The sequence below is a fragment of the Acanthisitta chloris genome, unplaced genomic scaffold (assembly GCF_000695815.1).
Source record: "Acanthisitta chloris isolate BGI_N310 unplaced genomic scaffold, ASM69581v1 scaffold30396, whole genome shotgun sequence".
NCBI lineage: Eukaryota > Metazoa > Chordata > Aves > Passeriformes > Acanthisittidae > Acanthisitta > Acanthisitta chloris.
This window is the reverse complement of record NW_008678036.1, coordinates 2,673-17,586: the sequence shown is the minus strand read 5'-3', so window position 1 is coordinate 17,586 and position 14,914 is coordinate 2,673. Positions and strand designations below refer to the sequence as shown.

The window sequence follows — 14,914 nt, the reverse complement described above, 5'->3', positions numbered from 1 at the left end:
CACACGCGCTGCTTGCTCGTCCGCTTTCTCTTCTCCTCCTCCTCTCAGGTGCTTCGTGGTCCCCTGCTGCCTGTGACTGAGCTTTCTTTCACGAGTTTTCCTGACCCAGACCTGCGGGTATTTTTATTAGAGTCAGGACGGTGTTTCTTAACTGCCGGATATTTATGAAGGACACTTGTGCACCTAGCAGCATGCTCCCATGTTCTTACCTACAAGTGCTTTTCTCCCTGTTTGGCATTTAATTCCTTAGCTTTATTCTCCTTCTGCTGCAGTAACCACCTCCAGAAAATATTTGCTGTTAGTAACTGGTATTAGTTGCAGTTTCCTCTGCCCCGTTCAAACTGTGCCATTTTTTCACATGTGTGAGAAGATACTTCAAGCTAGAAATGCTTAAGGTCTGTCAGAATAAAGTAATGTAAATGCAGTTTAAAGAAATAGGGTTTATGTAAATACAGTTTCAAAGTCTGGAAACAGTAATTCAATCTAAGGCTAGTAGCATTTGAATAGAAATTATCCTTAGAATCATTTTGGAATGCTAATGTCATTGTAAAAGATACATAATTAAATATGTATTTAAAAGAAATAGCATGCTTCATGAAATTCTCCTAGTCTTTCTTGCCCAGCAGCCTAAGGGTAAAATTCTGATCATGTCTTGCATTTCTTACATTTTCTCAAGGCATGGTTGGTGTCACAAAACCAGTTTAATAGCAAGTTCACTGCCCTAATGGGGTTGCATCAAAATAAAACAACATAAAGCCCAAGACATAAGAGATAGGAGATAAACCTATTAGTGAAATCATAAGGTTAAACAAGTGTGGGGATTTTTATTTTTGCTTTCTTGTTTGGTTTGTCAACAAAGTCACCTAAAAGCTCAGCAAGAGACATAAGGTTTGAGAAAAAGGTGAATAAGAAATGGCACGTCCTCCTGTTGTTCCATATGCTGCTGTGGTGCCAGTGACTTTTCTTCTGCCCACGCTTGGTTGTTACCAGAAGATACTGGCTTTCTTGAGAGCAGATAGTTTCAATTTTTGTCTGCCAAGTCTGCATCTCAATGTTTTGCCTTGTTACCATAATCTCCTTTTCAACACTTCCATCTTCTTTCTCACTGTAAGCACAGTGTGGCTGGGGACAGGCTAGGGAGGCCTTCCAGATTTCTAGGGTAAGGTCTGTGCTCTGACTCTGCACTGAGCTAAGTCTCATCAAGAAAGCCTACCTGAATCAGACAGGTGGGTGGTATGGCACATTCCTACCACATCCTTTAATTTCACATCATTGTCTTCAGAAGAAATGCAGAGTGCTTTGCATGTGTTCCTGAGGAGCAGAAGCTGAGGAGCCAGGCAGTCTGGCTCCAAGATGGTTTGATTTCTTTCCTCAGAGCGAAATTATTACCTTCAGGGGATACCCTAGTGAGGAGTATGAAGTGACGACAGAAGATGGGTATATCCTTTCCATTAACAGAATTCCTTATGGAAGAAAAGGCCGCGAGGGAAGCAAAGGTAAGATTTATGTCCTTCTGGAAAAATGGGAAGTCATGAAAAAGCTCTCTTTGATTGATAAAACTTTTGCACTTGTAATAATCCAGAAAAAAATTAAAGACTACATGACCCGTGCAGTTAGAATGTTTTATTGGTGAATGTTAAGTCCAAAATAGATTAGGCACTTGTAGAGCGGCTTGAGTAGAGGAAGGGAGAAGGATTTAAAAGGCTATATTTTCCTGGAATTACCTTTTTGTGACATTAATACAAACTGTTCATGGTTGGTTGATTTTTTGGCAAGTAGAAAATAAGGGTTGGGATTTGTTGTTTGTTTTTTTTAAGTAATAAAAGCTCTTGAAAAGATATCGATTGTAACGTTGCATTATTTCAAACCTCATTTTTAAAAATGCTTAAATGCTTTTTTTAACAAATAAATTTCTTGACAATGCCTGATCATTTTCAGAAGTAGGAGCAGGTTACGTGCTTGTTTTGGTGCAGCATAACTAAACTGCAAGAGTTCCCACTAGAATATTCACAAAATAATTACTGCCTGATTTTTGCATAAAATAGGAATTTGTTTCTTAATTTTAACCTCTCTGAAGCTCCCTTTACAGTAAGGTACGAGTCAGACCAATACTGCTTACAGCTGGGGTGTCATATTTTACACAGCTGCTTAAATAGGTTAGAAAAAAAGAAATAATCACTTAGAACATCTTGAGTACAATAAATTTAAAAAAGATATTGCAGATAAGGATGTATAACAGGTAGTTGACAACTGTCAGACCCGACCAAGTTGTTTTAGGGATGTGATTTGATGGGGACTGGGCAGAGCATTGGCATGTGCCACTTAAAATGCTGCTACAAGCAGAGTCACAGAATATTCACAGTAGGAAGGGGCACACGAGGATCATTGAGTCCAACTCTTGGCCCTGCACAGGACACTCCTAAGAATCATACCATGGATCCAACAGCACAGTCAGGCATTTCTTGAACTCTGTCAGTCTCAGGGCAGTGAACACTGCCCTGGGCAGCTGTTCAGGTGTCCAACCTCCCTCTGGGTGAAGAACCTTTTTTTAATGTCCGATCTAAATCTACCCTGACAACTTGAGGCCATTCCCTTGGGTCCTGTCACTGGCTGCCAGAGAGAAGAGGTCAGTGCTTGCCCCTCCACTTCCCGTGGTGAGGAAGTCATATACAGTGATAGATGTTGTATACAGTGGAGCCCATTCCCTTGGGTCCTGTCACTGGCTGCCAGAGAGAAGAGGTCAGTGCTTGCCCCTCCACTTCCCGTGGTGAGGAAGTCATATACAGTGATAGATGTTGTATACAGGTGAAGGATGAAGCTGTAAGGATTACTGTGAAAGGTAATATAATATCATGGAAGAGATGCAGGGGGTGTACAGGTGAGGAGGTGGGGAAGAGAAAGGATAGGGGGAATGTAAGCTTAATGGACAAAGGTTTTTATGAGGACTGAATGGTGGAATGCTTAAAAAATGAGACCTGTGGGTGTAGAACAGGAGAGACGTAGCCTTTGACTTGCTATCCTCATATACCAATGTGGAATTAACAGTGTATGTGAGCAGCAGTGGCTGAATTTGTTATCAGTCTTCTCACTGTCCTAAAGGTTCCTATAGACATTGATACAACAGCAGCCTATTAGCATAGAAGCTGTACGTATTCTAAGGAACGACCTCAGAACACTTTGGACTGAAAAAAACTAGGATTAGAGGTGAAAACATGGAGCTCAGAAAGGAAATCAGTGATTGTCCTATAGTCTTGGGTGTGAACAAGACCTGTGGAAAAACCATCTCCCTACCAAAGGCCCAGCAACAGTCTTCCTGACCTTATCTGTTGGTTTTGTATGAGTTAGGATGTTTGCACTGTGCGTTGTCTCTCACAAGGTGGGTGTGTAAAGATTAGTGCATGGGCCAGGCCAGTTAAACCTGGCAGGTGTCGTTGTGCTTAATAATTTCAGAGAAGCCCGCAGGAAAAAGACAGGCTGCCTTTGTACCTGTTGATTTTGTCAAATCCTTCATCGATGACATAAGCAAACAGAAGTCTCCTGACCTGTGGGAATTCTCCACATTCCCTTTGCCACACCCTCGACCCCAAGTTCATGTTTTGCAAAGTGCTTTAATTTTAAAAACAAGGATTACTGAGCACGTTTGTGGAAGTATGAGCTCCTGGGAGAATGAAGATTTCAAAGTTCATGTTGATCTTAAGTTTTTATAGACTTGGTATCTTTTCTCAGAAAGATACCAATGATGTGTTTCTGCTGACTTAGTGTATATATATGCTGTATTTTTCTTTTGCAATACCTACATAATGTGAATAGGATCCCTTCAAATTACGTATCACATGATGTTTTGGAACAAAACCCTCAGTTCTTCAGAGAAAAAGAAGGAAATGTCCGGAGAGCTTAGAAGCAAAACATCAATGATTTTTGATTTTAATATTAACAAAAAACCTAAAACAACTGCAGAGCATAGGTAAGAAGGGCATGGAAATAAGTCTGTCCTCAACTTCTTGGATTTGTAGTGAAGAGAAGAAATTGTTCTATGCAGAAAGGGTAGTTTAAAGACCCACCTTTTGTATTCCTCCTCTGGTGTTTTGGGGAATCACAAGTGCTAGAAAATTATTATTCTCCAAGTCAGTTTGTTGTATGATTGTACAGTTCACATGGAGGTCTGGTGACTTCTTGGTAAAGTGAAGAAGGAACTGGCAGATATTTGAGGCTAATACAGGAGAACGGAACTAAAGTATTAAAGCATTTCAACAGTTTTCCCCTTCCGATGTTATGAAACATGCAATAGCAGCTTGAGGAGAGCCTCTTCTTCAGAAATTCAGAAGCTGGTTGGTCTTAGTTTAATAAAAGGGGAAAAGTTATCAAAACCAAAAATGGACATTACTGGGAAACAAATTCAATGTTAGGCTTGAAAATCCTGTTTATAAGGAAATCAAGTATTGCTGCAGCAAAGACTTGTGTTGAACTCTATTGTCTCCAGTGCCAGTTTGGCACTGCTGGAGATTTGCTCTGGTTTCTAGGACAGTGTGCCGTGGCTCCTCATCACAGGTATAAAGGTTGCCCAAATAGAGGAATATTGCTAATCTGGATTTTGGAACTCACAGCAAACATTTATGGACATGACCTGGAACAGAGGGTACAGGTGACTGAAACAGTTCTGATTCAGCTCTTTCTGCTGAAAGATCCAAGTCTAAACTATCAATGGAGGAGGTATTGCATGAGTTTGTCTTGTAGTAGAGCAGTGTGTCATTGGAGGAGGGAAATTCCTCAGTAATCTCTGACATTGAGATGAAGTTGTCATGTTATTGGATTTCAATTATTAGAGCAGAAGTCAAACTCAAAGACCTGTGATACTGCGAGATCCAGAGACAGGTCTTTGTACTTTCTGAAGGGCGTGTTTCTCCTGAAGGGTCAGATGTTAATTTCTTTTCTTTGCATAGAAGCAGGAACAGTCAGTTTTTGAAACTGTATTCCACATAAAGATGTCATTGCACTTTCAGGATGGGGAAGTCAAGCAAGTCTTCCAACATTGTACCTGGGTCGTAGCTGTGCTTCTTATGACTACTGAACTCAAGGGGAGAAAGTCCTTTGAAGCATGTATTTCTTTTGTTGGCTACTGTACTGCTCTTCAGGTTCTGCCAGAGCTTTAGTAATGGGAGTTGCACAGAGATAATATCAGTGCCAGTTGCAGAGGTTTCCACAGCTCAGCACACATTTGGCACTGTCTTAACTGGAAAGCAAAGATTTCAGTAGCACATACATGGGAATGCCTTCCCCAGGATTAGAGGCAGAGCAAGGGTCATATATAATTTATCTGTCTCTGTATTTGGGCCACTTTGCGGAGTCTTTGTGAGCTTGAAACAGTTGTAAGGGCTACCAGTATTTTTCTTGTTCCTCCTGCTTTTCTCATGTTTTCTTATTGCACATTGGCTGTCTGTTTTGAGCTTCAAGTTAGGAAACTAACAAATTGCTAGTTTAAAATTCTTGATGATAAAAAGTAGCTTTTTGTGAAAAACACATGATTTCATGGCACTATGAATATTACATGACTTGCTAGTTTTAGGAGATTAAGTCATGTAGATTAAGTACTCAAAGTGCAAATCTAAAACAGGATTTCGATAACTCACTTGAATTATTCTTAGATATTCAATTCCAAAAGCAAGAATAAATGCTTTGTTTTTCAGGTCCAAGGCCTGCTGTGTTTCTGCAGCATGGTTTGCTTGCTGATGCCAGCAACTGGATCACAAACTTGGATTACAACAGCCTTGGCTTTATGCTGGCAGACGCTGGCTATGACGTGTGGCTGGGAAACAGCAGAGGGAACACCTGGTCCAGGAAACACACACACTTCACAGTGAAGCAAGAAGAATTCTGGGTTTTCAGGTATCGTCATCTTGCTATCCTCAGTCACAGTGTGAATGTGCAAGATACTTTTTTTCTGGTTATGTCACATATGTGGAGCAGCAAAGGAGAGTTTTGTGGTCAGTATAGTGTGCTGCAATTCAGCAGGTGGTCAGTAGAATATTTATTGCTTTCACCAGTGCTTGGTGTGAAGACTCAATCACCAGGGTGTTATGCTTCAACCAAAGGAAACTTCTTTTTATGTCCAGACAATGGATCCACAGTGCAGGAAGGCTCTGTGCAGCTGTTCCTCACTGGTAAGTGTGCTTACACAACTGACTTTCTGTCTTTGTTTTGTAGCTTTGATGAAATGGCCAAGTATGACATTCCAGCCTCAGTGGATTTTATTTTGGAGAAAACTGGCCAGGAACAAGTATTTTACATTGGCCATTCACAGGGCACCACAATGGGTATGTGAAGAGATGCATTTGTTGTGTTTGAAATGGTATGAAGTTCCACATATGTGGTTTAATGATTAAAAAGTAGGGCTTTTGAAATCTACTGCTTCTGGTTTTAGCTGCTTCCTGGAATAATAAAAAAAAAGACGAGCTTTCTGTGTTTACTTAAAGTGGAAAGCTGTCGAAATGGTAGATTGAAGTCACATGTCCAGTCACACACCAGTAAAGCTTTTATTAAAACTAACTGAAGAACTATGCATAATAAAACTAGAATAATCAGACACATAAAGATTCCCATTTCCAGAATATTTTCCTGTATGTAAACCTAGGTCATGTGCTTTAGACCTCCTAATAGAAAGAGCTAGATGTGTTGGGTTAGCTAGCATTAACTTGCTTGTTGGAAGAAAACAATCCTGAATTGTGTTTTATTTGGGTTTTGTAAGTACATTATCTAAACTGATCCTAGATACTACAGTCAAACTATTAGTCTAAAATACTTTGACACACTTTCTCTTAGATTTTTGTAGAATCAATGCCAGGTAAAATTCTCCTCTAACTTCTGTCAGTGAGGTTTGTTAATTATTCTATGTTGTTTACAGCTTTCATTGCCTTTTCAACTTTGCCACAGCTGGCTAAGAAAATAAAAATGTTCTTTGCCTTGGCACCAGTAGCTACAGTCAAGTTTGCTACTAGTCCTCTGGTAAAACTGGGAGTGTTTCCTGACCTGCTACTCCAGGTTTGTATTTGAGTGTAAATGTTTTAAGCCAAATGAGGTATCCCTCTTTCAAGTTGAAAACAGCATAGCAAAGAATGTTAATAATAATGTGGATTAGAGAGGGACATATGACTAGAATTCTAGGTCAGTTTTACCATAATGATGCTATTGAAGTCAGCAGCGACTTCTCTGGCTTTATTACTGTCTAGTGAGGCAATTTGCATCAGTTTAAATAGTATTTTACAATTACAGATTAGTAAATGGAATAAAATGATGTTGTTCCATTTACATATTTCTAGAATTTAAGCTACAGAAATCACATGATTAATTAAATTGTTGCTCTGTTTTAGAAGAGTCACAGCATAGCTTTATATAGAATACTTCTATTTATGAGTTGTCATGAACTTTAACAGGTTTGTTTCACAGTTAGCCATTTAGTATTGGAAGAGGATCCTTCAGAGGGTGATTAAGAGCAGCAGCTTTATTTAGATGCTGTGAATCATCCTTTGGAGGAGCTTACCTCTTCCCCATTAACATCAAGGGGAGGCTGCAGTGAGGGCCTGAAGTCAGACATGGTGAACACCCTGCTGTGTGTCATTTTTAACCATCACTTTTATTTCCACCACCCATGGAGATTGCCACAAAGAGCTGTTTGTTCTGTGAGATTAACCCTGCTCTGATGTACCTTGTACCAATTTAATGTGTGTCTGCATTCTTGGTTCCCTGCTCCAAAGGCAGTTAACATAAAAGCGACACCAACAATTGTGATCTCCTGTTCCTTGCTTAATAGACTTTGTCTAATGAGACAAGCAGCTCATCAGTGCCCTGTGCAGATGTTCATGTTGTGCTGAGAAACTTGATTCTCATGGTGACTTGCAAAAAAACAGGAGTGCATAGGGTGGTGACAAACCAATAGGTCAACCATATCTTTGCAGAACTGTGTCAGTTTTAAGGAAGTTCTCAGTGGGCCAATTTAAAATCCTTGAACATTTTAAAAATATCCATCAAGAGGAAGTGGTTACCACAGCCCATGCATGCAACTTGTTTTTTTCTCATGGTTTGAAGAGAGGAAGTTGTAAGTATAAAGCCATCTGACATTAGCAGACACAGCTTAACAAACTTTAGCCTTAAACAATTCTGATGACAAGAAGCTGCACAATATACCTGTAAAGTGCTGAATTTAAAATTGGTTTCAATTTGAGGTTAGGTTTGGAATTTTGAAAGGTTTTCCTAGTTACAATGTACTTTTTATGGGTTTAATGGACTGCACCATTTGTGGCAGAAGCTCTCACAGTGATGTTCCCATTGGTCTCTGAACAAGGCTGATAAGGAGATAAATCATTTTCATAGGACACACCTGTCACCAGAGCAAATGGAAATAATTACCTCAAGAATGTTGTAGTGTCAAAATTGAAAACAGGTTACTCTGTGCAATTATGTTTGTCCTGTGTGTTTGATATTTTGTAGGACATGTTTGGAAAGAAGCAATTCCTCCCTCAGAATTCTCTGCTGAAGTGGCTTGCTACCCATGTTTGCACTCACAGAATACTTGATGACCTTTGTGGCAACTTATTCTTTCTTCTCTGTGGTTTCAATGAGAGAAACTTGAATATGGTGTGTGCTCATGACTTTTTTTAATAGCTAAGCTGTTGTGAACTCTAACACAGTATTGACTGTGTGTGTCACTGTGCTGATCGACCTTTATGTGTAATTAGAAAACCACTAATGCCAACTTCATCATACTGAGTTTGGATTAATATCTTCCCTTGGTATAGCTTAGTTGCACAGCTGGGACGGATAGAATCAACCTTTTAAAATGTTACTGGAAAGCTAAAATACATTATTTTTGATTAGCTGGGAAAGAGGGTAAGAGAAATTAATTAATATGATGGGGCAAATATTTAATTCCTTTTGCAAGGAAGTGAGGAATAAAGACAGTTTTCAACCATTTTCAACAGAACTTGAAGTTTTCTGGCCTTGTGGTGGATGTGTGCAATTACTTTGTCTGGGATCCATTTCTGGCCCTGCTGATGGCTTCATCTGCAGCTCTAGTTTCAAAGGACTTGTTCACAGGATGTTTTGGTGCCTATGGGGCAAATATTTAATTCCTTTTGCAAGGAAGTGAGGAATAAAGACAGTTTTCAACCATTTTCAACAGAACTTGAAGTTTTCTGGCCTTGTGGTGGATGTGTGCAATTACTTTGTCTGGGATCCATTTCTGGCCCTGCTGATGGCTTCATCTGCAGCTCTAGTTTCAAAGGACTTGTTCACAGGATGTTTTGGTGCCTAAGAGCTGGTTAACAGCAAGAGGCCTCACCAAGAGCAGACCTGGTTAACAGCAAGAGGCCTGAGACCATCTTTTTTTCGTAATGCTGCTTAAAGTGCCTCCAACTTCCTGAAATCAGTAGAAGCTATGATTAGTTTAAACACAGGTAGATGAAGGCTGAGAATTGCTTTATTGCAGTGAGATAGACTTAGCTTTTTTCATCATTCTGTGTGCAAAAATGTACACATTAAAAGAATTCCTATCAAGGTGAAAGTGCGTTGTGTGTGTGTGTGTTCTTGCCCAACACATACAGTTTTCATAGTTTTAATGGTGGCTAATATTTTGGTTTTCTCCCAGGATTTAAGTTTCCCCTTGGTATTTTGTGTTTTTAAACTCAAAATGTATGAAGTTCTGAATCACTTTGGACTGACAGCTACTAGTTGAAATGTAGAGTAATGCAAGGTTCTTCTGAAGATGCATCCCAATTCTTACAATACTAGCACTTTTCAAAAAAATATTCTGATTATATAAAATGCTTAAGGGATTTAATTATTGGGTTTAAAGTTCAGCTTTAAAGTTCTGCAGTTAATTGTAATTGGTGTGATTCTCAGCGGTGTCTTGTGCAGGGCCAGGGTAGGACTAGATGATCCTCAGGGGTCCCTTCCAACTCTGATTATTCTGTGATTCTGTAATTAATCCCCCAAATGTTTGAACCTTGTATCTCATCTGTATGTATGACTTCAGTTAACTTTTGTTTATAACAGTTTTAAAAGGAATGGGATAGCTTCTGTTAGTTGCCCAGGAAGCAACAATGGGTAGAACTGGTGCACTATGAGGAGTAAACCATGTCAATTGTCTTGTTGCAGAGCCGAGTGGATGTGTATTCAACACACTGCCCTGCAGGAACATCTGTACAAAACATGATCCACTGGAGCCAGGTAGAGTTTCTTGAATCTAAAATGTCCTTGACTCTAGCTTGTTTGTTGAATATTGATGCCTGATAAATAAATGTAAAAATATTGCCAAATACATATGCAGCATACCCCAACTGAAATTTTGTAACTGCCAGTTTTCAGAATGGCAGCTGTTCACTGCAGCTGCATTTGTGGTAATGATTTAGGATGGTTTTCCCCTGTTTCTTTGATAATATGCTAAGTGTAAGTACTTCAGGACAACAAAAAAATACATCAGAATAACTTGGAGGGATGCTGTAACAAGTATTTTTCCCCTTTCAGAAACCCCTATTTTGATTACAAGTGATGTTTTTAGCCAGTGAAAAGCAGCAGGTTTTCTGTTCTATTCTAATTGGCTTCATTTTATATTTTATCAATATAGTCTGAATTGTATCTCAGGGCACAGTTTCAAGCCTGTGATGCTGTTGTGCCTGAAGCTTGCTCAACGGCTGACATTTCCCACAGAAGCAGTGGTCAATGCTACTTATGATCCTGTAGCTGGACTTGGTTGCCTAATCAGAAGCAGTTTGTTGTGCTTTACACAGCTGTTCAAGTGGTGGCTTGGAAAGAAATTTGTGAAGAGTTTTCTTTACAGATCCTTGTTACATAGACTTTGGTTTCTGAAAAATAGTAGATGGTAAATCACGCAGAGTAGACTTTCTGAGAAAGCTCCGTGCTGTGTTCATATACATTTAGACAGCAAGGGAAATATTTCAGAAATAAGCATGGAGCTGCCACATCCTGACTTTGGATACAGCAAACTGTTTTCCTTAATCTTTTCTACCATTGTTATGAGAGAGTGTGAAATCTTAAAGGATGAAGCCTAATGGAATTGAATGTTAATGTTTCCCACTCCTGTAACACTAGGCAAAGCAGTGACACTTGTCCTTAACAGGCATTCCACTGTTTCTTATGTTGGTTGCCATTGCCAGTTCTTCAGATGACCTACACTTTTTAATTCTTGTGGGAGTAGTGTTGCCGTTCTTCTTTGTATGTATGAATATTTGTTATTTTTCTAGGCTGTGAAGACAGGGGAGCTCAAAGCTTATGACTGGGGCAGCAAGGCTGCAAATATGGCTCACTACAACCAGGTATACATATTTTACATATACAATTCTTGAGTGTTGCTAAAAAAAGTCCTTTTGCACTTCTCTGAGTGCTGTGTTTATGCTGCATGCTAAATAGCCTCTAGTGTTGTGCAATAACCAGACTGGAGATCTGTTTTTTTAAAAGAAACAAACATGAAACCTGACATGACTGCAGAGCTCTGAGATAGTCCTGAGTCAATATGGAGCTCACACTGGGATACAAAGTTGTGGCACACTGTTTCTCTGGTAGGAGTCCTGCCTGCCTAGATTGTGAGATCCCTCTGCACCTCTCATGAGGTGGCAGAGAGCGTCGGTTCATGCATGCTGTTTGTCTTTAGTCTGTTTCATTTCCACATTTTTGTTTCTAAGTTGCTGCATGCAATACGAAAAATGTTTGGCCCCTTGTCTCTTTATTGACTGCGAAGTATTGCAGTATCATACTTTCAGAGTAGCAGTCACTTTTGGTATTAGATGGGAGTTCAGAAATACCTCTCAACTCCTCAAACCACATCTTTACTGCTACAAGTGCTGTAATACTGCACCAACTCTTGCAGTTACATTTTTGGTTGAGTCAAGACTTCATCTCTATATCTAGCTGCCCAAGAGAGGAAGAGAAAATAAGACTCTGACACGTTGTTGCTAGTATGTTATCCTGCACTGTAGTATCACACTGAAGAGTTTTTTTCTTACTAATACTTCTGTTTTTGCTTTTCCCCTCCTCAGTCTACTCCCCCTCTCTACAAAATAAAAGAGATGACTGTACCAACTGCAGTGTGGACTGGTGGACAGGACTGGCTGGCAGACCCAAAGGATGTTGCTATGCTGCTCACTCAGATCACAGATTTGGTTTACCACAAAAACATTCCAGAATGGGAACATTTGGATTTCATCTGGGGTCTTGATGCACCTTACCGCATGTATAATGAAATAATTAACATGATTAGGAAGTACCTCTAAACCAACATGGTATTTCACATTATTAGTTCACCAGGAATTTGTCTTTTTTTAAAATACACTTTTCTGGCAATAATGCCACATTGTTTAGTATGATGCACTTTTAAAATGCCAGCAATGACCACTGAATCGGATTCATATTTGGTTTGTTTTTCTCAGTATTATTTCTCTGTCTCCATAGTATTCTGCTGTTTTGCACACAGTGGCATGGTACTCAAAACAGAGTAGTAGGACTTTGCACAAAAGGAGTATGTCATGTGCACATAAATTTAGTGACATGTCTGAAAGACAAGTTAGTCCATTCAGCACCTCAGGTGCTTAACAGTTAATAAGTATTTCACTGTGCACAGAATTGCCATTTCTCAGTACACTGCCATTTCTGAGTAGCTCTCAGAAGTACTCCTTGTACTGCAGTGACCCATTTGGTGCTGGTACTTTACAAAGCACTTAGTGACTTTTTGCTGTGTTACTATTTTTTAGCCATCACATACAGGCTAGCTACATCAGATGAGTTTCTTTTTCAGTATCACCCAGAAGAACTGTCATGAAGCCAGAGAAGATGACCACTGTCAGTTAAAATCTCCTATTTTGGAACTGATTTATTGCTGCATTTTCCTTGATTTAATGGTGTCCCTGAAGCCTTTCATGTTTCACATATCAGCTGTGGATATGGGTCATTATTTGCTGTTACAGATTCCTGGAACAAGAGAACTGGTTAAAAGAAATACCACTTTCAGTTAGCTTTGTCAATAGGTTATGGCTTTCGAGGAGAATGATCTAACATACTTGTGTTTTGTTTTCTTTGCACTGACCACTAACTAGAAAAGAAGCTCCTCCAGTATTCTACTGGTGAGAGAAGAGCCAAAGCATTAATTCTACAGCTTGAGTGACTTACTTTGCTTGGACTTTTCCCCTTAATCATCTGCTGCTTAGAAGATCTGTTTACTTAACTGCTTATATGGTGCTGCCCACCAGTGTGCTTAGGAACTGTAAAACAGCCTGGAGAAGTCTGACAGTATTAACAGCAGTTCCATTTGACTCAGTTGCCACTTCAAAATGGGGCTAAGCCCTCATTTAATGGGGGAGAGGATTCACATCTGCTGCAGGGGTCTGACTTTGGAGCTCTTCCATTAACTATGCAGAGGGACTATGACTCCTCTGAAATGCATAAAAATTCCATACCAAATGAACAATCTCCAGAGTCAGTTGCCTCAGTCCAGATGATAATTTCTGTGCCATGGTAGGATTCAACTCAGATTTCTGTCAGTAATCCCGGCAGGATAAAAGCCTTTCTATGTGGCATAGGAAATCGTGCATTTTAAACTGAGGAAAACTGTTTTTTGTAAAAAAAAAAGCAAAAAAAAAGCAAAATATACACATAAGCCATTAATTAAGGTTGGTTGGGTTTTTTTATTCCTAATGCAGACTCAGGGAATGCTCAGGTGTTGTTTAAGTAAAATGTGGTTCATGGTATTTTGGTTGTGTTTCCTAGCAGGACCTCTGAGTTTGCTTCATATTTGTAGCAGCCAGATTTGCTTCACTTTGTTGTGCTGAAAGGAAGTTTCTGTAGGAATCCAAGGTGGCTAGCTTAGGAGTTGTGAGGGTATGTGATACAGCAAGAGCCATGTGCATCATGTTTATTCAGGCTGAGATACTTCAATAAACATGAGACCTGCTTGGAGTTCAGAGTGGTGTGTTGTGTTTCACTTCCTGTTTCGTGAATACATGTGCATCTTTGGGATGGAATCCAGAAAGCCTACTCTGTTTTTCACAACATCCACAGAACAAGTACAATTAAGTAAAATAGCCACATAAGCTTCCATTTTACCTTTTCCCTGAAAGAAGCTTTTCTCATGCCCAAAAGGCCATTCCTGTTGGTTTGGAGGAGAATCATAGAATCGTCAGGGCCGAAGGAGACCTCTAATATAATCGAGTCCAATCATTAACCTGTCGCTCTGCTGTAACCCCTAAACCATATCTTTCAGATCCAGACACCTCTTAAACACCACCAGGGTTGGTGACTCCACCACCTCCCTGGGCAACCTATCCCAGTGCCTGAACACCCTAACAGTGAAAAAAATCTTTCCTTGAAAAAAGATTTAATCTGTCTCTACCCTGTCTCAGCTCAAGGCCATTCCCTCTAGCCCTCTCCCTGCAGCCATGGCAGGAGGGACCATCCCCCACCTCTTTCGAAGCCCTGTCAGGGAGTTTAGAGAGCCATGAGTCACCCCTGAGCCTCTTCTCCAGGCTAACCAAGCCCAACTCCCTCAGCCCTTGCTCATGTGCTCTAGCCCTTTGTTGACTTCATTGCCCTTGGCTGGACTCCAGTGCCTCAGTGTCCTTTTTGCAGTGAGGGGCCCAAAGCTGAGCACAGCACTGAGCTGTGACCTCCCCAGTGCTGAGTCCAGGGGATGATCACTGCCCTAAGTCCTGCTACTACACTTCTTGATACCGGCCAAGATGCTGTTGGCCTTCTAGGCCACTTTTGTACGCTGATGGCTCATATTGAGCCACTGTCAATCAGATTTGAGACTTTTAAGTAAGGTACTAATTGTAAATAATCCCTCACAAGACAGAGTCACTTTCTAAGCCTCCAGGTGAGGTTTCTTTCAAACCACTGACGTGGTGGAAAGGTTCTT

At 40.2% G+C, this 14,914-nt stretch overlaps 1 protein-coding gene across 1 annotated transcript; it reads left to right on the top strand.

The window, feature by feature from the left end:
* Window positions 1-438: 438 nt before the first annotated feature.
* On the top strand, window positions 439-12,503 carry LOC103804154 (putative lysosomal acid lipase/cholesteryl ester hydrolase; the record flags this gene model as incomplete). The annotated part of the gene is made up of 9 exons (XM_009076750.1): window positions 439-454; window positions 1,376-1,496; window positions 5,685-5,883; window positions 6,202-6,311; window positions 6,899-7,035; window positions 8,482-8,628; window positions 10,147-10,218; window positions 11,253-11,324; window positions 12,045-12,503. Coding segments are annotated over 9 exons (1,108 nt in total), but the record flags the coding sequence as incomplete, so codon positions are not given.
* Window positions 12,504-14,914: the final 2,411 nt, after the last annotated feature.